Here is a 23,360-nt window from a genome sequence, read left to right on the forward strand (position 1 = left end):
TCCTGTCTTCTTTTAAACCTCATTCCTCTCCTGTATGTATTGTTCCCACTATTCCCATTTTTTCTCTGTAATTTGCTCCTACCCTTTTATAAAGATCCCAATTCAAGTTGTTTTATTTCTGTTAATATATTCATTACTTCTAGTACAGTTGGTTTAGACTTCGATTTACATTTTCTAGTATTCCTTTTTTGGCAGACAACATAATTAGACTCAGCAAGGTCTTACTATGTCTAGGCAATTCTGATTCTGTATCAGACCTCAGAAGAATCATTTCCCTAGATGCACCAATTTGCTCACCCAGTATCTCTAATAGAGTAGTCTGCAGGGAATCTTTAAAGTCTGCCAACTCATACTTCCAGAAAATATGTTGCCAATTACCTTTTTCTTCCCCATCACACCTCCAACATTTGCTGTCTGCCTGAGGAAAAATTCTCTGGATTCTACACGGGATATAAACATACCTATATAACGTTTTCCAAGCAAAAATCCTAAATCCTCTAGATTTTGTTGCATATATGGGAGAAATACTTATATCGTGACAAAAAAACACTATGAAGTTCTAGGCACCAAACATTCATTGTGCTTATAATTACAAGTTACTGTGGATGGCCCTCTTGTGATGCATCTTTTGTTATGGTAAAGGAAAACACTGGTTTATTTGTGTTTATCCCTGTAGACTTCAGTTGTACTCAACTTTAACGTCTTCAACTGTAATAATGGAAAACTATCTGTTGGTAGTATTGATTAAATATTCAGTTTAATTGGAGTAAGTTGCTCACTTGACTATTTACTCACTATTGTAGGCTGGAACTCTTGCTGCAGATAGCCAACAAAATTCAGAATGGTGCCTTGAGCTGTGAAGAGAAGATGACTGTGGCTCGTAATACCCTTCAAGCTGTAAGTTCCCACTGTCTAAATTTGTTATTTCTGTAATTACAAATGTTGAACCTACTTTACTTTTTTCTTCTGATTGCCACTATGGAATACTTGGAAAATATTTCTGCATGACTAAGTAAAAGCTGATATACTATGGTTCACTTTGCTGTATCATTTGTTGCATACAGTGGAGTATATAATCACCCTGTACAGACTGGAGAAGCCTTACTGAAAGCCACATCATTTATACTGAATTTTTTTATCTTCTCAGGATGCTGCCCAGCTGGAATCTGGGCAACCAGTTCAGTATGAAACAGAAGTGGTTATGTACCTGCAGGAATGTGAGGGGCTAATCCGCCAGCTTCAAGTTGACCTTCAGATACTGCGAGATGAGAAGTACTACCAGGTGGACCAGCTAGCCTTCAGGTCAGTCTTACTGCTTCAGTATGGAGCAGTGTCTAACTTGGCTAAGGGTATAGAGTGAGGCATAGTGTATAGTATATGGCAGTAGTCATTCAGCACTGAACTAGTGCACACATTGTTTAGCATATTTATACCATAAGCATATTTCACAATTACAGCTTTTCTAAGATACAGACTTGAATTTAGATACTGTAGTTTGATATTTGGACACCAAGGTGCAACTTTTTGGGCAGTAAGGGGAAAGCATGCATGTTTAAACTAGATGCTAGTGGAGAGAGGGAGATTATGTATGCATGCATGCTTATGTAAACTATATATACGTGTGTGTGTGTGTGTGTGTGTGTGTGTGTGTGTGTGTGTGTATGTAAAGACATCATATATATATATATATATATATATATATATATATATATATATATATATATATATATATAAAATATATAAACACCTTAATGAGGAGTAGACTTTGAGCCTTTTTTAGGGGACAGATATTGCAAATAATCTAACATTGGACCTCAGAAAGTGAGACCTGGTGTATCAAGACCAGTGGGCACAAATGACTGGCAGATGAGGTTTAATGAAAAAACTGCAAAGTTATTCATTTTGAAATGACAGATGAAGGGGAGGTAGATAAGATGGAGGTTATTCCACTTGTGACTGAGGAGGTGAAGGCTAAATGATAATGGTCACACATCTGTACCACTCTGAGTCACTTGGTGCAGTACAGAAAGATAGTTGCAAGGGTCAGGAGGATGATGGACTGTAGAGATAATAAAAGCATCCTTTCCTTTATTAAAAATAAAGGAAGACCAGAACTAGTGACACTGCTCTGGGGCTACTGAATCCAGTTCTGGTTGCCATGTAAATGAAAGAAAACTAGGGTTCTAGAAAGTATTCAAAGCAAATGCACAAAAGTAGTAAGGGGGAACCTCTTCCTGTGCCACAGAAGTATAAAGCCCTGGTTGCATTCCAATGCTTTTTGTTTGACTAATGGCACAGATACTGAAGGGACCAGGTGGGGGAGGATGGATATGAGAAGCTAGTGCTGGTTTGCCCATCCTGGGGGAGTGAGCTTGGCTTACTGCATTGGTGTGATACCTGCTGAAATGCAGGTGTATTGCCTGAACACTGAAGAGCATTGCATGTCCATGCTGCAAGCAGTGTGCTGCTTGGTCAAAAGGTTGCACGTGTGCAGAAGCATGCATTTACCTTCTGAGGCAGCTCACATGCTGCTCAGGGGGGATTGTAGGTAGGGCCGTCCAAAGGATATGCATACTAGCCCACTCCCTAATTCTTGACTCTCACCTCCTCTGAGTTACAAGTGGGCTGAGGGTCTTTAGCCCTGTGGGAGAACAAATGGGGTCATTTGGGTGCAGGAAAGGAGGCTACTGGGTTCATCTTACTGACCAAAAAAAAAAAGGTGAAGGTAGGTTATGTAAAGAAACTTGATTAAAAGGCACTGAATGGAAGGTAGAAAGGGTGTCTAAAGTGGATGACATTTCAGACCAGTTTTGTTTTCTCTGTGATGCGTCAAAGAGGAGTACAGACTGTCATACACTGTAATGACTATGCAGAGGACCTTATTATTTTAACTTTCATAAGTGAAGAGGTTATGGTGTGATACAGGGGCCTATTAACTATTACTTTTGTTTGCATTCCAGAATTTGACGACTTTCATAAGTAAAGAGGTTATGCTGTGATACAGAGGCCTATTAACTATTACCTTTGTTTGCGTTCCAGAATTGGGCGACTTCAGGATGAGCTGCTGCCGCTGAGACTCGAATGCAGTAACTTGTACAGAAAGGGACATTTTTCGAACTCTGAACTGCTGAGACCGTCCAATCTAATTAGTTCTGAGTACCGGACAGAACGAAGCCTGGGTACATTGCCCACTACCACCACTACATCCTCTTCCTCAACACTCTGGTTTAGGAAACCCATGACTAGGGCTGAGCTTGTGGCGCTTTCATCGACTGAAGATGAGGGCAACCTGCGCTTTGTCTACGAACTTCTTGCCTGGGTGGAGGAGACACAGGTTAGTGTTTCTATTTTCAGCAGATTTACTTAAGATTGTGTTTGTTTACCTAGGAACATGAGTACTTTGAAAAATAGTCAGCATCTTGTCTTTAAGTGTTGGTTTTCATTTTAGTTTTATTTATTTGACATTTGTTTACCGGTAAAGTCCATCTAGGATGATATCAGATTTTCAGCAGAGGCCCGGGGAGAAAAGCGCCAGATTGACATACTATGGTTACTGTTAGTTATTACAAAGCTTAATTTATAAGAAAGACATATAAACTACATACAAGGTGTAAATATTTGGGCAGCTAATACAAGCCGAAAAAGAACATTGCTAATAAAGTATTCACAAGTTGCAGTTCATAGAGATGACATTAAACACATTTAAGTATATTATTTGAAACAGAGATTACTAGATAATATAGCCTAGGCAAAAATATAATTGATCTTTCCCTAAAAAGTAGATTTTACTCATTCCTTTTGTCTGAACATAGTCAAAATGTGCTGGTAGTGGAAGGTTCATGTTTTTGTTCTTGCAACCTTTGTTCAGAAGCTGGAAAAGTTAGGTCTTAACACTATTGTTTGTTTGGTACTTCCTCCATCTTCCTATCAAGCCTCCATCATTTGCTGACTACCTGAGAAAAAAAAATCCCCTGAAGACAGTTTGAGAACACCTCCAAGCAAAAATCTTAAACCTTCTGTACTTGGATACTTAGGAGTCATACATGTTTTCCATTTTCCCTTGTAAAGTGTCTTTCCAGTCCCTCTTCTCAGTCTTTTCAAACCTGCTGTGATTATTATAATTAAGCAATATTTTGCATGACCTAATAATTATCATTTTTAAAGCTTTTTTTCTAGATTTAGCTAAAATTCCTAAAAATGAAAAAGAAACGGTCACAGTGCGGCAAAAGCACAAACCAGTGTATATATAAACTTTATTTGAAGCGCTTTTCGTGTGCTCAGTATACACACTTCTTCAGAAACCTTCTGAAGAAGTGTGTATATTGAGCACACAAAAAGCTCTTCAAATAAATAGTTTATATATATGTTGGTTTGTGCTTTTGCTGCACTGTGACCGTTTCTTTTTCATTTTTAGTTATTTATTACTGTTTTAACTAAAATTCCACCAGAGCTGGTCTTTCACTTATCCCTCCCGTTATTTCTTTCTCCTTGCCTGTATTCTCTTATCAGGGGGATTAGATTCACACCCATCTCTGCCTGATGTCAATAACTGGGGAACTGTGAACTACTTCACTTGTGCTGTATCGGAAAATGGTCAGTTGTTGATCAGTGCACTAAACAAACATAAATACAGACACAGATAAATAAACCTTCCTGTTTGCAAAGCTTTGGACTGTCTAAAGTTACTAAAAAATGGTTTCTGGATATGTTTCTTCCTGATTTCCTTACTCCTCTGCTCTATATAGATTTTCACATTATTGTTGAAATATCTCAATTATTTCTTCATGATTACTAATTAATCTTGTTGTCATAGGGTCCCTTAGTTTTGCCACAGCTCTTTCTATTTTCTGTTGCTTAAAAGCCTTTTTGGTAAGATTTTATGTATTCTGGGATTATTATCAAAAATCAGTTGTTAAACAGTTACTTTTCTAAACTCGTGCATATTTTCCTGAAGAGTCACTTATCTTTCTGTTAGCACACTGCAACTGCTCCTCATCTTGACTCTGTAAGTCTCTCTTCTTCCTCTGCAGCTTTTTAACTTCTACCATTCCTAAATATTTGTCACTTTTCTCCCATATTTCTCTGTCCTTTAATTACACTATAGTTTTAAAGTCCATCTTCATTTAGCAAATGCATTAGCTAGCCTCTCGACAACATTGGAGACAGTTGTTGGTGGCTGCTACCTCCATCCATCCAAACTTGGAGCCACCTGATCTGGATTTGCAGAGAACGTTCAGCGGTGTTTCACAAGGACTACTCTGTTATGTCTACTACACATTTCCTGCAAGAAGCCTTTCAGAGATTTTCTTGCACCAGTCCTTTCACCACCTGTTATCTTACTGAAGGGAGGGGGGTGCCCTCTTGATGTGCATCGCAACTCAGATTTTCCCTGAAGAAGGTGCATGAGGTTAGGAAGATGGATCAGCTGTTATCTTTTTTTTTTTTCGCTCTGGGTATGAAGGGCATAATAGTTGTAGCCAAGCAAACCTTACCTGAAATGATTGCTAACTGCAATATCATTTCATTGTTTAGTGCCTAACCACTGTGTGGTCAGCACAGTCAAATGCCACTCCATTTGGAGTACAGCAGGTGCTTCCATTGTCTGTTTCTAGGCGGTATCAACAGTAAACATTTGTGGTGCTTGCATATTTGCAAATGTTAGTGCTTGGACAACGGTTTTATTAGTGGGGCTTATTTGGCACTTCAGAGCTTAGGAATTTTTTTCTCTGTGTTTTCCTTTCTGAACCTTCTGGCTCTGACCTCCCCGAGAGTTATTTTGGTGTTGTGTGGCATTCTTCATATCCATTCTCTACTTCATAGGGACCTTCAATGAAAGATTTAACAGATATAATTCATCATATACTAGATATGCAAGTCCTCACCATCCCAATTCATGTTCTTTGGGGGGGGGGTGCCAACACCCACCCCCATCTTCCCCTTGGTTTTAAATTGCTTCTAGCAATCTTGCTGACAAATGGTCCTGCAGGTTTGTCTAGTTTATTATATCATTCTTTATTTGTCTAGTAGTTATGCTTGCTAAAGTTCCCTGAAGCAGAATTCTGGAGCATGCATCCATGCATATGAGCACAGAATGACCTAGAGACTGAAAAAATGTACTAAACACATTTCAGCTGTTAACTGCAGAGGACCCTCTTGAAGATAACTGATGTCACCACTTGCATGTGTGTTTATATACCATGTTTTATAAACCTTAAAAAATGTACTTTCACTGAAATCGTAATATTTTAAGGTAATGCAGTCAGTTGCGGTTGTTATTGCTATAAATTTCTGCTCATTTCCTGGCACGTGCAAAATGATGCCTATCAGAGAGTTGTGCTATTTTTTGTTTTGATTTTTTTTTTTTTAGTTTTATCATTACTGCATTGCACTTTTTGAAGGTGGTAGACTTCTTAATTGTAGTCAGAACCCACTCAGGCATACTTCTGTGATATTTTCTCATTTTGTCAGTTTAAGAACATTTCCAAGCAGTATGTTAAGTATAAGACAATGGCAGTGATTGGTGGGTTTTAAATTTGTAAGCAGATTAGTTCAATGCAAGAATTATGAAGCAGTGTTTTTGATGTGCTGTTTCAAAGCTTTATTTGAAAAAAAAAGATGTTAGTTCTGTTTGTTAAATAATTCATTCCAGGACTTGAGTTTATTGATTAATTTGTGCCATACAGGTCATTTGGGATGTGCACAAACAATTTTTGTCCATTTATGGATTTTCTTTACATAATGGATATAGTCACCTAACTGCTTTAAGCAAGTAAAGTTTAGTTTTAGACACGTTTGCAAGAGTATGTAAAACTGAATGCTGGTTATTTGCTGCCGATGGTGATATTGTAAAATGTGATATATGACTGCATACTGTAGCTGGGAATGGTACCTCTGTACACAGTGAGGCTGTTAACATCTACAGTGATGGTGCAGAGAAGCAAAAAAATGTGCTATTTGTCACTTGCTGTTTACTTTGTATATCTATTCATACAGATGAAACTGGAACAAGCAGAATGGGGCAGTGACCTTCCAAGCGTAGAAGCACAGCATGAGACCCATCAGTCTGTACATAATTCTGTAGAACAGCTAGAATCTAGTCTCAAGGAAGCAAGGATGTATGAGGTAAGCTGCAATTTTTTTTCCTCTGTCAAAATGTATTCAGCAAGCTTTTAAACCATTAAGTTTTGAAAATAAATCATTACGTCTTATGCCCTAAGTTATGGTTTAGTACCTCAACTGTCCCTGGTTTTAGTGAATAACACTGATTTTCCCTCATAGTTTTGCTCGGTCACTCATTGTATTTTGGATTTCCTTGAAAATCATTGAGGTTTGCAGGTAGTAATGCCTGCGTTAGAGTTGTGTACTTGATTCTTCAAAAAAAAAATGCCTGTTGATAGAAAAACTGTTCTATTAACTTTTTTTAAAAAATGAATTTGACTAACATTTAAACATTCCCCCACCTCACATTATTTTGTCTTTGCCCACTGTTTTTGGCAAATAAGTTGTGGTATGTTCAGTAGAGGGAGCTGTAGTGAAGCTGGAAGATTGTAGAAGCTGGAGTTAAAAGTGATTTCATCTGGGGATGGTCTCTGTCATTATTCATTGTGTGTTCAACCCTTCAACAAGTGGAGAGGGAATTTGGATGTAGTTAGAGCTTGCAGGCAAAGAATGGAAAGTTTTGACCAAAAGTTAGATTATTTTCTCTTCTTCCTAGTTATCAGTGACCATGATTAACAAGTAAGGCCTCTGAGGAAGAGTTGGAACAATAGAAAGAAAGAGGGCCCACAAAGTTAAGTGAGATGTGCAGAGGGTAAAATTAAGACCAAGTTTAGAGAGAGAGAGAAGGAAAATTGAAAAGATAGTTTGAGAGCTTGAGAGAGGAGATGGGCTGGCTGTATAACCGGTTTGGTGAACTACACAGCTGTTGGTAATTTGAATCTTCAGACTGTAAGTTTGTTTGCTGAGTTGAGATAGCCTCTTCTGGAGGGTAGAAACATGTGCTGATGCAAATAGCCACAGCAAGGAGGATGTGGATGTGATATCCCAAGCCGGCGGTAGAGGCCCTTGGCAGTGCATGTGGGGGAACATTCATGATTGGACAGAGGTGTATAATGCATTCCCTTATAGCTAGAATGCCAGCAAGAGCACAAACCACACTGAAGTTTGCCAGTATATCAGCCCTCTGGACAACTCTTACGCTACTGATTTAGGGACTCCCCAACAGTAGGAAACAAATGGGCTTGAGTCCATTAGGAGGACACTTTTGATGGTCAATAAGCAGAGGGGGAAACGCCTAGATTTTTTAATTTTTTTTTAATAAGGAGGGTGATGAGCAGAAGGCTCAGGTGCTGAAGCAATAAGGAAGGGAGGTGATGCAGCAGATAAAGAAAAACATGAAAGTGCTGGGAGCTATGGATTTGAATTACATTTTATAAAAAAGAAGGGGTGAGTTTAGTAAAGACATTAATGTGATAGTATACAAGTAGGTTGTAGGTAAGAAGGAGCTTTCCAGATGTTATGTACAAGACTTTGATAGTAGATGTATCCAGGAACGTGGAGCAGAAGCAAAATGTGGCAAATTTTTTATAGCCTTCTTGTTAGTATACATAAATACATAAAGCTTTGCCCTAGTGTTAGTAGGATAGTGGAGATTGGTTCTGCCAGATGTAGTGGTGATGTGGCAGACTGAGTCTGTTAAATGGAGACTGTTGTGGATTGATAGACTCAAGCTTCACTGTTAGATTCAACATCTCTCGCAATCCAGGGCTTTCCCTGTAAAATTCCAATTCCTTCTCAGGAACTGTTCACTGATGCCTCATACTTGGTGTGGGGGGCTTGCCTTCTAAAGGCCCAGGGTCTCTGGCATCCTTATCAGAGGTCAGATCATAGTTGAGAGCTCCGCTTTTGGCTCTGCAAGCTTTTCATTCACTTTTCCATCACAACCCCCTCAGAATCTTCACAGGCAGTACCACTGTGATGTGGTACATCAATAAGCAGGGGGATATGAGGTTCTATCTCCTTTGCAGATTAGCTTTTCAGGTCTGGGATCTAGCTGTCAACTATTAAGTGATGCTTCACACAGATGTGTTAATGGAAGTAGTCCATCGGTGGGGTATTCCTCAGGTAGATATTTTTGCATCCCCTCTGAACAGACAACTTCCCCAATTCTTTTCAAGAATATAGTGTCACCTGTTTTGGAAAGTGGACACTTTGTTTTTTACTTGGAAGAGAATATTTCTGTATGCCTTCCCCCCTTCCTTTTTTGCCTTTAATTCTGCACAAAATCAGGCAGAACTCTTCCAAAATCTTACTGGCAGCTCCCTTTTGGCCCAGACAGCATTGGTTCTCTCTTCTTTGTCACTTGGTCAGGGGCAATCACCACAAGTTACCTCACCAGATGGATGATCTCACACACAACAAGGGATTTCTTATCTATCCTCACTTGCTAACTCTTCAAATGACACCGAGGGTGATAGGGCTTTTGATTCTTTTTAGGCACCTCTTTTCTGAGGACATGCTCTGGGTTTTGCAGGAAGCCAGGAAACCCACTACCAGAAAATCACACATGTCCAGATGGAAAAGATTTTCTTTCTGGTGCCCCTCTCTTCATCAGAATCTCCTATTGCTGGGGTTCGTCTGGTTCTCTCTTATTTGTGTGATCTTCCTCATGCTGGGTTAAATGTATTCTTCAGTTAATTCTCACCTTTCAGCAATTTCTGCTCGTCTGCCCTTGAATCCTTCTTTGGCCTCCTGATTTGAGACCAAGCAGTTTCTTAAAGGCGTCCTTCATATCAGGCTTCCCAAAAACCCTATTCCACCTTCTCAGAACCTCAGTTTTGTACTTGAAAAATCGACTCGGGCCTCTTTGAATTGCTAGTTCAGCTTCCTTGCAACATTATACTTTGAGGACAGCCCTTCTGTTAGCTCTTATTTCAGCCAGTATTGTGTCTGAATTTGAGGCTCTCATGTTTTTTCCTTCTTTTGCAGTTTTTCACAGAGACAGGGTGTCTCTTTGAACTAATCCTCCTTTTATGCCCAAGGTGGTTAATGAGTTGTTCCCTAATCAGTGTATTCTCCTTCCTTCCTTTTTTGCTTCTCCACAGTTTGACATTGAGATGGCTCTTCATACCTTGGATCTACATAGACAGCTCCGGTATTATTTTGATAAAACAAAGGTAATTCACAAGTCTGAGCAACTTTTTTTTTCTTTTCATCACAGGATTTTTGGTTTGGCTGTTTCCAAGCAAACCATCACATTGTGGCTATCTAAGGCCATTCTGTTTTGTTATTCCTTTCATGGCAGATGTCTTCATTTGTAAAGGCACATTCTATTAGTGTCTGGACACCAGTTCAATCTTTCAGGCTGCTACTTAGTCCACTGTTCATACTTTCACTAAACATGGCTCTTCTGTGCTTTCCTACTCATAGCCTTCTTATTAGCTCTTGTTGTCTTCCTTAAGTAAAGAATATTGTTACAGTGATATGAGGGGATATATAGTATAGTTGTGTAAAATCTTACCATAACAGTAGCTGTTCTTCTCTTCAGTGTTGCAGTATTCAGTCCCTCCCTCAGTCCTCCTCTTTCCTAGCTCTTGCTCCTGTACTTTTATTTCCCTCTTGGTCAAGATGCCGTTGCTTCCTCTATCTTTCTGTCTTTTTTTCCTTTTGGATGTACATGCTCTCTCTTGTCCCAGAGGGCATTATTTTCCTCCTGGGGCAAATCACTTTTGAGTATTTGCATCCATACATCACCTTTATGCCCTTCGCCTTATGCGGGGAGCATACATATGACGTACAGCGCCTATAAAATCTAAAGGCCTTGGTATACTGGCCAGAAGTTGGGCTATCCTTGACAGGAAATCCATATTGTAAAGAATACTGCAACAGTGAAGAGATGGAGAACTACTGCTATGGTAAGATTTTGCACAGCAGTACTTTGTCCTTTAGTGCATGTTTGGAATATAGGAAGAAAATAGAGCCCCCAGTAAAAATCCATGCAAGCACAGGGTAGCTATCCAAACTGTGCTGAGAAAGTACCCCAGCAGAGAATCAAATTAAAGAGCCAAAAACTGTGGGAAAGCAATACTAAACTGCTGTTATTTTCAGTCCAGGGAACTAGAAGTTCCTTTATAGTATATATTACGTTAATCTTTTCAGTTGATAAAATGTGAAATATTCAAGCAGTGTTATATTTTACAGAAAAAGGAATGTGCTGAAGTAACAAACATACAGAAGCAATGTGTTTAACTGTGGTACATGCTTAGTGTAGAAAACCAGAAGCAGAAGACATCCAGGTGTAAAGGATACTAGGAAGGTTTTAAATAACGTAACCCAGGTGTCAGAAGGGACAGGTAATATTGCATATTTTTAATTGGTATAGAGCTAGGGATGAATGCAGTGGGGTATTTAACTAGTGCCTTAACAGTGGCAATAAGTTTTTATACTAGCTGGAAAAATGTGTTAGCAGGAAAGGTGCAGTAGAATAATATGCCAGAGTTAGAAAGGAATTAACAAAACAGCAGACTAAATGAAGTAGGAGATGAGGATACAAGAAAAGTTACAAAGAGGTTTGTTTAGACAGTTGAAGAATAAGGGGATAGGAGAGCTGGGGAGGTGGAATAGAGGGGAATAAATGAGAAGACTGGATATGAATGAGGCAGTGAGAAGGGTTGTACAACAGGAGAGAGATGAAATTGGTGGGGAAGAGGGATTACTGGGCCACATGTACAGGGATGGTGGAAGGTGCGTGAAACTGTTCATCAGGTAGTTATTATGGCAGTTTCTATATTTTGCTGTAATGAGGATGAAGTTCTTTATCGATGCATTTTATAAATTGACTTCCAAGATGGCTGCACATTGAGTAACAGCTTAATTCTAGCTTTCATAATGTGAAAACAGAAACTCGGCAGAGAAGGCCAGTAGACTTTTGTGTTTGAGTAAATTTCAGTAACTGGCTAGTAAGCGCACTGCCTGGATGCCAGGAAAAAAGAAATGCAGAGGACCTGAGGGAAAATCAGCTACAAAAGGTGGGGAAAAACACTGACTGGGAAGAGGTACTGCAGCTGTTCAGCAAAAAGAAGTGCAAGCTCTAGACATGACTTCCAGTAACCTAGAGGAAAGTATAAGACAACTGCAGTCAGACCTGGTTAAAGTAAATGAAACACTGATGGAGTTTTATAACTCAAACAACAAAAGGCTGGAAAAAATGGAGAGGCATGGATATTCAGTTAAGATGATAAAAATCCAAAAATCAGAGCAGGTCGAAATGAAGAAAAGGCTAGCTGAGTATGAGATGTTTCAAAAAATAACAGAATTAGAGGACAGAGCACATAGGGAAAACCTGAGATTTTCAGCTGTACCAGAGAAGCTGGAAGGAACAGACTGTATTAATTTTATGAAAACACAAATAAGCAACTGGACTGGTATTCCACAGTAGGAGTTTAGCTGAAAGGATACATTGTGTGTATGCTCCAAATCTAGCTATGAGAAAGCAAACCTACACATTTAATAGTGAAGATGCAATCCTACCAGTCGAAGGAGTTGATTCTGACAAAATGTGGTAGAAGAAAAAAGTACTAAAAGTGGGATACAGCAGAGTGTTTGTGGAGAATGATTACTTATTGTGCACCAGGCAGAACTGGAGTAAATTTATTCTACTATTCAAGGAATGTCGAGAAGCAGGTGTGAGATTCAAATTGCTGTATCCAGCTGTCTTCAACATATTCTTCCGTGGAGGGACATCATCATTTTTTGATGAAGTACATGCTAAGGAGGAGATACAAAAGTTTGTCCAACAAAAAAGTGAGCTGTGAAACAGAATGAGATTCTGCTGCTTGGTCTTCGGGTAATAAAGACCACAGAGAGAGACTGAGACAGTGAAACCTTTTCAAATGTTTCAACGGAAAATGCTGGAGAGAAGGGAAGGGTGCATGAGAAGTGAACAGAAGAATGAAGCATACATTGGAAATGTAACTGTGACAGGATTTGGGAGATGAACCGGAATAAAACCAATAACTTGGAAATAGACAAGTGTAGGATTACAAAGCAATAATTATGTTTGTGAAATATGACAGAACAAGAAAGTCTGGAAATATTGAGCTTTATTTGGACTTTGTTGGACTTGTGGGAGACTCTATATGTCCTACTTCATGTTATTAATGTTCGGGAAAATACTTGGGAGAGGGAAGAGGAGGGAGAATGTTAAGCGCAAGTAAAACAAACTTTTTCTTAATGGTACTAAGTTTATAGTGTATGATTTTCTTTGCATGCTGTAAAGTTTTCTCTTGTTTTTAAGTGTATTGAGGATACTATTGTAAACAGGTATTCCTGTTTATTTTTTTGTTTTATTTTTATTTCTCCCTTTTCTCTTTCTCCTTGTTCAGTTGTAAGAAATGTAGGCACTGTAATGTAAAAAAAGGTCTGGTTAAAAGAGCACGACAAAAGAAAAAAATGTGCCTTTTCTCATTCTTGCATGGAGGAATGACTGGATTAAGAACTTAGTTGATCTATGAACAGGTTTTAAGAGAAAGCAAGTAATGAAAAAGAATGTTGAGTATTATTTTTTTCTAGCAAATAAATCTATGCATAGTAGCAGTTCTGTACCTGGTCCTCGTGTTTACATGGAGACAATCTGATAGAGAAATCTGCTACAGTCTGGTAGAGAATTTGAGTAGAAAAAATGCTTTTTATAAATCACACTGTTTGCATTTAGAACACAAACTTCTTATGGAAGTCTGCATAAAATTAATTACTCAGAACAAACTGATTATTACATAACACAGACATGGCAATGTAGAAATTCTGAGGTTAGAGATTTGGAGAAATTGAATTTGTATATCAGAGGTGTAAAAAGCCTAAAGGAATGCACTCTTTTACATACCACTGTTTCTGGGGATATCTGACTTACCTTATTGGAGCTGTATGAATAACGTGGATGAAATGAATGAGAACGTTTGTGGTCTGCTGTCTGTACTCTGAAAAGAGAGGTTTCCTGGAAAAAATGAGTAAGAGCTGTTGGAGCAATAGAGGAAGACGGGAAAGGATTACTTAGTGGGCAATAAAGGTGCATGTGTGAGCAAAATGTTTAAAATAAGAAGTGAGATGCTACAGAGACTAAGGTTTAGTTGGACTAATGTTAAATGTAATGCGGTATTTACTGTCTGAGAAAGTGGCAAGGAGATATTTAAATAAGAAATTAGAAACAATTTAGATAGACAAATGTTTGAAAAGAGAAAGGGGTAGGGGTAGATTTATGCAAGTTGTGCAGTAAGATGTGACAGCTAAAAGCATTCTGGATAATCTAGAAGGCATGGAAGAGTGAAGGAAGGGATAAGGTTAGTAAGAGAGGAAGGTGAAAAGGAAATGATAATGCTAAAAAGTGGTGAAATGAGAACCAAAGCCCAAGTGTACAGGATACAGGAATGCGATCTTGATTGCACTGAAAAAAAGTGTAGGGACGGTAGAGAATAAATTATGTTTAAGGTACAGAATAGAAAAATGGATAGTGCTGCATTTTTTGGAGTCTAGATTGGTGACAAGATCTGGAAGAAGATGAAGACCATATGGTTGGAGATATTAAGAAAAATAATTGAGGGAAGAGAGGAGTTTGGTACGGAGTGGAAGAGCAGTAGGATGGATTTATACAGGTTCTGCAGTAAGATGTTACAGCCTCTGGCTGACCAAATTTGCAGATGATTGCAATTAGGATCCGTCATAAAATCTCCCACTGACACTGGTGTTCTCTAAGATGGGCTGGCACAGACAAATAATTTCTGGCAGGATCATGGACTAAAACTAAATGCCAAGAAAATACATAGTATCCTTTGGGAAGTAGACCACCCCCTGGTAACTATCATATTGACAGTTCACACCTAAAAGTTGACCCAGTAGTCAGGGACATGGAGATATATGTAGACAATAATCTTGCCTTTGACCATCATTTGTCCGTGGTAGTGAGGAAGTCATTCCATGATGCACAACTTATAAACAAAGGTATGGCATCTCGGTCCAAGGAGGTCATTGTCCCACTGTATTTGACACTCATCACACCTATCATTGAGATCACTGCCTCCTTTGGTGTGTATCTAACCAGGCACATCCAACAACTGGAACATCCAGAGTGTTTCCTCACTAAAAGGAATACAGGGCATAAATAGTGTGCTATGCAGACCACCACAGAGCCCTATCCCTGTATTCTGTCTTCTACAGGCTGTTGAGGGGAATTCTATGCCTGACATGCAAAGCATCTTAGGACCCAAGTCTAATGACCCTCCTGCATATACACAAAACAAACAACACCAAAATTACCTTTTTAAAGACTTAAACCTTGCCTGTGATATAACTAGGACCTGCTAGAGTGAGGAAGGCAGACAGAGACACACACAGGAATAGGGAAGACTGTTCCAAAGAAGGGGTAGTCCCTGGGGTACAATACTGCTTTATGTATCCCAGAGTGTACCCTACTCTAGAACAGGCTCTCCATCCATATGAAGCAGAGTTCATTGAACAAGTGGATGGGGAAGTGAAAATTCGCCCCTTGTGTTGGCACCTTTGTCTCTAACAGACACAGGCAACCTGTAAATGGATAATCTCCCAGACCCCTGCTTGAAAATGTTTAATCTCCCAAGCCCCTGCTTACACTACCTATGGTACCAGAACTTGTCAGATTTGGGATGCATGGCTAGACTTAAAAGGTCTCCATTGGTCATTAGCCTAGTACACACCTGTGAACCTATGAGGAAAGGCGGTTGGGAGTACAGCATTTGTTTCTGGCTGTGATAGTGTGAAAAAGGATAGTGGCAACAAACTTGAAGGAAATATGAAAAAGGATAGTGGCAACAAACTTGAAGGAAATATGAGATAAGGGAACAGGGAATGTTGTGAAGTAGTTGGAGAAAATGTGCATAAAATATTCACAGGAAAGTATGAAAGGAAGCATTTTGGTAAGGAGTGTGGAAGATATTTTTAGGGGGAAGTGTACAGTGGAGTTTGAAATAAAAGAAGAGTGAAGTGAAGTGAAATAAAGTAGTAGAGAAATTGAACTTTATTCTTTCATACTGATTGTGTAAAATTGGATGCATTAAGTTTTGCATATGCACATTGTATGATCCTAATAATTTTGTTAATAAAAATTTGACTAGAAAACGTTATAGTTCACTGAGTTGACATATTGTCAGCCCGAGTTTTTGCCCAAGATTTAGGAGACTGGGGAGAATAAAGTTGTACTAGTTGTGCTATTCTGGTCAGGAATAGTCTTGGATATCACCTCTGAGTACTTACCAGTAGAATCATGTGAGCAAGTCTTCAATATATGCCACTGTTGGGATTATTCACCATGCACGGATGAGTTTTATTAGAAAACCTGTATGTATGCATGTACCTTTACAAGTTTAATACAGCCAGGACAGACAGTTGTCAAAACAGCACAGTGATGGCTGTATTAGGCTGGTTACTTCAGTAACTCTTTATTAGAGGGAAAGCCTGGACTTGCATCCCTTTGTCACCACAACATGAAATTACCCTTTCTATTGAACAGTGGTAGCAGTGTTGAGGGGAGGCTAGATGGACTTGATAGCAATTTAAAGGCATTATGGTACATAAAAGGTTGAGTTTCTGGTCAACTACTGTCATGGACAACAGGAAGGCAACTGTGATTGTATGTCCATTCAAGCACCTAAGACTTACTGAAGCTGCCACATCAGAGAAGATAAGGAAAAAAGCATAGTCAGTTGTAAAGAAAATGTAGTACTACTTCAAGTGGAATGCTGAGTGACTGGAGGAAGTTAATACTTGATTCATACTTTAATGCTGTTTGTCTGGCTGAGAAGGTTTTGCAAGTGAACATCAGTAATCTGAATGAGTACTTAAAGGAAATAATAGATGGCTTCAAGTGCTGCTTCTGAAACTTGATTGGAGGTAAGTGCCAAGGACCACTGCAGTCAGCTGAGAGGGGAAAAAATCTGTTTTGCATGCTATTAACATTCTTTCTGTTTGCCAGAATGCATGGTGCAGTACCCACTGTGGTGAACTGAGCTTGCAGGTGGAATGTTTGCGTACTCCTTGGTAAGCCCACCATCTCCTGAGTCCCAGATTGCAGGGGAGTTGTTGTAGGAGGACTTCACTAGAACCCTTCCCCTGGGATGAGTGTTAGTGTTGACTGCTTACTCCCATCACACGCTGCCTGGCTTCTCCAGTTCAATAGTAGAACCCAGGTCATCTTTTATATGGTCAGGGCCAAAAGCTATATCTGGCAGAGCCAGCTCAGAAATGTAACAAGTTGTTCTGCAGACAGTCTGTGTCTGATTAGGTGTTAAGACCTGTATTGTGTTAGTAAGTACAGGCTGATAAAGCAAGGTTCATAGGTTAAAACTAGGCTAGCTGCTTTTATGGGCCATTTTAAGCCTAACTGATGTCTCTTGGTGAGAATCAAACCTTATACCTCTTGCCTGTGAGGGTAAACACCTTAATCATTATATCAACCCCAACCTTAAGGAGTGCCTGCATGGAATTTCTTTTGAAACTGGACATTGAGCAGTTTTGCATTCTGATTGGTTTGTGTGGCATTAGAAAGCATCTGTCATACATACTACCGATGTCATTAATATTGGGCCTGTTAGGTGACTGAGTTATGGCAGCAAATGTGATGCTGACTTTATGGCCACAGTGTATGTGATGGCTTTGTACTGCGCTGGTATGTCTACATTCAGAAGAAAGTGTAGTTTCAGATGCTAGCTGCACAGACATTCTCATCTCTGCCTGCTTTCTCATGAGTGTACAGAGGTGGTGGTTCTCACTGTTCTTTTATTCTGGAGTTGGATGTGAAAGAGTGGGTTGATTTTGTAACAGCAGTAAACCATTGTAATACACTGTCTCTTTTTTTTTTATTCCAGAGCAAAATGTCTTCAAACTTCCGGAGCAGCTATACAGAGACACTATGTAAACTGGAGAGTCAGTATTACAAACTCTTGGTAAGTTGAGATTGCTCAGTGTGTGTGCTTCTATGCAGCTGAGTGTATGTATATGATGTACTCTTGTAGCATATAAGTAGCTCATTGATTTATTGTTGTATAACTAGGTTTAGTTGGCTGATCCAGCAAGGATCCTTTTCAGCACATCTCCGGGTTACATTTGAATTGCAGACAAACTGTTTTACAGTGTGGGGGAAAAATGTATTTAGTTGATATTTAGGACAGTAGCTAGTAGCTTCATACAAAATTAAACAATATTGGCTTGTGCAATTCGAAAAGTGAATCGTTCATGAAACGGTGTAAAATGATTGACATGTAATGTACATATATGCGGTATATCAGATGAACAATGTTAATATTTACATCAGTAAAGGAATTTACATGTGGTAAAAGGTTAAGTTAATAAATGAGCACAAACATGGATAAGTTGTAGGCAATTTTCAGTCCTTTTTTAACTAAAATAAAGCATTGCTAGCTAATGTTATAAACCACAGTTGTTAGATACTCTCTTTGGGTCAGATATGTAATACTGACAGACTGACCTGCCCCTGAGTTGTACACAAGAAGCCCGACCCATAACTGTGGATGCAGAGGCTTGTTCAAAATGTTTGTTGGCTGTTTATGCAGTTGTGAGTTGGGTACTGCCAGGCATTGATAAATGCCCCTGGGATTATTGCTGTAGATGCTTTTAGCTATCCATCAGGATAGACTGGTCTGTAGAACTACCTGTGATATGTGACAACTTCTGAATATGTTAGGAGTTGTGTAGTGAGTTATTACTTCTTTACTATCTGTTATAATTCTGTGTTTGCAGGAGTGGTAACTAAGAGAGGTGCTAGGAAGACCAGTGTGCTACTGCTGATTGATTATTTTTAATTATGTAGGATTGGTGTTCACAGGAGAAGTGAGTTATTAGTCTGCAAAGGTGTAGCATAAAAAAACTTACCAAGTCCAATGGGGAGAGGGGGTGCATTCCTCCTCACGCACTCAACTCTGTTGTTGTGTCTTTTGGCTTTTCCCGGCTAGGGGTTGCCACAGCGGAACTCCGGTCCGCTAATGATTGGCAGTAGATTTTTACGTGCCGAGTTGCCAGCCCTGACGCACAACCTTCAACGAAGCTACGTCCATTCACGCATGTCTCCACACAGAAGACACTCTAGCTGAGAATCGAGCAGGACGACATCTTACTGTGAGGCGACAATGCTACCGCAGCACCACCACCGCAGTCTACGCACTCACCTCTGTCTTGTCTGAAAATGAACACTTACACTACTGCACCTGATTTACACAAATGCATCCTTTTTATCTTGCACCTATCTTGAAGTAGCAGCTACACCTTACCTGTATTATGTCTGAAGCATGTCACACTCTCCTGACACACACACGCACGTGCACACACACACACACCCCAGAGAGAATGTTGCATTCTTTTTATTTGTCAGTAATTGGAATAGCCCTGTTTTCAACCTTGTGTACACATTTACAGTTAAAATTGAAGATAGGTTTCCTGATTTCCATTTGGCGTGTGCATAACAAAGTGTTTGTACTGGTTGATCAGTTACAGGCCAAGGCTGAACATCTTAATCCTGGGGAGTGGCATCTCAACTCACCCAAGGCTAAAGTCTCTACTCCTTGTCTCTGTCCACAAGGCTCTGCAGGGCTGACCAGTCCCAGTTGAAGGGTGACCATTGGATTATCCTGCTCCAGGGCCAAAGCCATGGACAGCAAATATGTTTAATATCTGGTGGGAGCCCCAGTTCTGAGTTTGGGACTGTATGTGTAGGGACTAGGGTCTGATACCACTGCCAGGTCCACTGCAGGCTGTTCTCCCCTGTATGTCACTTTCAGCAGGTGTACATTCACAGTTGGCATCCTTGTCACCTAACTCCCATGGACAGACATCTGTTGCATGGTTGCCCTTGTGTAGCCTAAATGTGGAGGTGGCAGAGGAAGTGGAACTGGATTCCTCCATCTCCGTTTCTGTGAGAAGTCAGAAGATAACCCAGGAGAAACCATGAGGTGGACATGGACAGGACCCTCCCCATGCCCCATGTTTTGGTGGTACTTCTAACACTCGTAAGGTCCAGCATGGACTGAACTCACACCCTTGTCCCATCTCACTGAAATGTTTTAGCACAGAGGAATAAGGTTACTGCTTCCATGGGCTGATATTCTCAGCCTTCATTTGCTTTCTGTCTCTTAGCAAGTCACTTATGCAGACAGTGCTCTTGGGCTGAGGCTGGAAAGGGTCCATGTGGCTCAACCCTAGTAAACAAATGTAAGCAAAGAGAACTAATAAATAAATGCTACAAACCCTTCTGTATTTGCACCATCATTCCAGTCTCCCAGATGTATTACTTCCTGAATAACCTTTAAGCAGTCTTATTTTCAGTACATATGTCGTCTGTTTTTATGGCCTTCTTTTGTATTCACATTTAAAAACAAAGGAACATATCAGGCATGCCTCATCAACTTTACACATACCTCTGCAAGTAGAGATCTTGTATTCATACAGCATTGTGTTATTTCACATTACCTGCATTGTGTTATTTCACATTACCTGCATGCCATGCTCCTTCTATCATCAACTGCTTCACCCAGTCTGCCTGTCAGAGATTGTGGTGCTGTGTGTCCCTACAAAGGTGCTATGCGTGGCCACACAGGGGCAGTTGGTGCTTCTGCAGGTGTGCCTGAGACATCTGGTGTTCTGCATACCAAGCACCTTACCTGTTCCAGGAGTGCACAATGATGGTTGGCTTCCATAGATGTCTTAAACGTACCTGTATGACATTGTTTATGAAAGGTAGGATCATTATAACAGCTGTCCATTTTATGTTGTTGCATGTAATTTAACATTGACTTATTTAGCTAAATTGTTGGCTCATTATATTGTTTGCTGTGTTCCTCTTTGATCTTTACTCAAACAGTTATCTCCTTTTTCCCTTCTGACGACCAGTATATAGTGTAATTATAACTCCATTAGTAAGCAGTTTGAGAAATTTTTCTCATTATTAGATTAACCAATTTGTTTCCCTTATTCCACAGTGCAACAAAACTGATATAAAATGCATTGTTTTCACCTCCACAGCAGCATTTTTAATTTAACCAAGATTATTTCTCTTTCTATAAATCCTATATCATTCATGCATATTTTTCATAAATTTATAATTTATGCTATTTTAACAACCAATAATTAGAAATAACACAGTTATATTAAGGTATAGTAATAAGCTCACACAGGATGCCTCTTTCAAATGCTTAACAGTGCTGTAATATAATTATCTTTCTTTGTAACATTAACCCCTTCTTAATTGATATCTCATTAAAACCCTCTGCTTGTTGTACACTTGTGAAGGGCTACATATAGTATACATACTTCATACAGTGCATATATAAAGAATATTAAAGAAGTTCAGAAAGTTGTAATATGCATCCATGTGCTAACAGTATTAGCAATTGTAACCGGACAGTTTTGACCAACTATGAATACAGTATGCACAGCCCTCATGATTTATAAATCAAACTCTAGTGCTAACAGTTTTGCGTTTGTTTACACTTTATCAGAGGAGCTTGTAGTCCCACTTAAAAATAAATAAAACTTAAGTAGGGCATTCAGTCTGTACCATTACTCTTCATGTTTACATCAGTAGCCCAACCTTAAATAATTTCTTAGCAGATTCTAGCTACATGTACTCATCAAGCGTATTACTTTTGTCTAATAGAAAAAGATGATGTCCTAGTCTTGTCATCTTAACAGTTAACAACTTTGGATCTCCTCTTCAAAGTACAAGTAGACTCCCTCTTATCTGGCCTCTCTTTACCCAGCCATCAGATTTCTGCCATAGCCCTACCAAAAGACAGCAGAGAAGAGCCAACACTTCTGCCTCCTCTGGGCTAAATAATGACAGACATTTGAGTTTTAGACTTCATATTCATTAGAAACATGCATACTAACACAAATCCTATTATTCTAGCTGATTTATATCCTGTAAATATTATTTTATATGCTTTTTTTCTAATTAACCAGCCATTTTGTCCAGCCTAAGGTCCGGTCCCAGCGAGACCGGATAAGAGGCAGTCTACTGTAATGCACTTTTAGTTTTGTTTTCCATTCTAATTATTCCAGTAAACAGCCTAATTCTTCATTACTACAGCTCTTTGTCTTAACACATTCTAGATACACTTTCTCCTGTATATTCAGTCACAAATATTGTTCATCATGCTTCTGACAATAAATAGTCAGCTGAGTGAAGCTTCATGTATCATTTTTGTCCAGGTGACTTACCCCAATGCCATCTTATTTTCCCAACCAACACCATCTGATCATCCAATTCCTCCACCACCCTGACAGAGCTGGAAGAGTCACTCAAATTCAGTCTCCCATATTTTCAGTTTCCATTACTTCCCAACGTGATTGCAGGGGAAGTAACCTTGACTTCAGCAGCATTTCTAGATGTAAAGATAACCTCCCGTAAATAAATTTTTAGCACAACTGCAGTGGGTAGTCTAGATTTTAACTTGTGTCTCAGTCTGTAATAGCATCCACAAACTGTAACCTCCTTTGTAAGGTTGTACCAAAAAATCACAATCCATATGCACCACTTGGCATGTTACTGTGAATTTCCTTCCTGGCTGCCATAACTGGCACACTACCTGTTCCTTTTGATATGCTGACCTAAATTATACTAAAATCACTCTAGGTTTTTTGTACAACCTCTGTCTCATAGATGCTGGCAACCTGACCACCTTCTCTATTCTAGATGACAGTTTCATAAACCTAGTTTATTGTGCCATCTTCTTTTTTCAGAAAATCCATTAAATCTGAACTCCTTTCTGCTTGAAGTACTCCTGTTAGTCTCATGGTCATCCTTTGGATATAATTTTTACTTGTTTATTTATGTTTTGGTGATCAGGGTAGTGCCACAAGGCCAGAGGCCTCTTTTCTGAGGAGACCTGAGGTGGTACTCATACTAATTAGGGGACGTTTGCCCGTTTTTTTTATAAGTACTGTGGGATTGTTTGCATCTACCTGAACTGCCCACCAACTCAGGCAGATGGGACCTCAGCTTAACATCTCATCCTTATCCTCCATTTGACTAATGAGCGGCACATATTGTAATTGGCCATCCAAAATATCAACCATACTTCACACTTCCATTACTTGTTGCTGAATGGGCATCTTAGCAAACTGTGAATCATACAAAAACTCTTGTCATCAACTTCAGACTGTGCAGTCTCTTAATATATCCATTCACCCTCCACAATTCCAAACTTCAACTTTTCCAAACATTTCCTTGTTGCCTTAACATTTAAAAAAATATTATTTTACCCTCACTGGAAAGCTTTGGTGATAGCTGGCCATCTTCTCACATTATTTCTTCAGTGCTTATTAAG

The 23,360-nt window shown here is 39.4% G+C and overlaps 1 protein-coding gene across 1 annotated transcript in view; it reads left to right on the top strand.

The window, feature by feature from the left end:
• LOC122792184 (microtubule-actin cross-linking factor 1-like) overlaps window positions 1-23,360 on the top strand; it is a gene marked incomplete in the record, with an annotated part of 3,579,694 nt that overhangs the window by 1,198,482 nt on the left and 2,357,852 nt on the right. The window contains 5 exon segments of the mRNA XM_044059907.1: window positions 804-897; window positions 1,148-1,302; window positions 3,040-3,334; window positions 6,994-7,122; window positions 17,889-17,966. Of these exon segments, the coding sequence (XP_043915842.1) occupies window positions 804-897; window positions 1,148-1,302; window positions 3,040-3,334; window positions 6,994-7,122; window positions 17,889-17,966 (751 nt within the window).

This window comes from Protopterus annectens, chromosome 1.part2, assembly GCF_019279795.1.
Source record: "Protopterus annectens isolate FY-2018-M chromosome 1.part2, PAN1.0, whole genome shotgun sequence".
Taxonomy (NCBI): Eukaryota; Metazoa; Chordata; order Ceratodontiformes; family Protopteridae; genus Protopterus; species Protopterus annectens.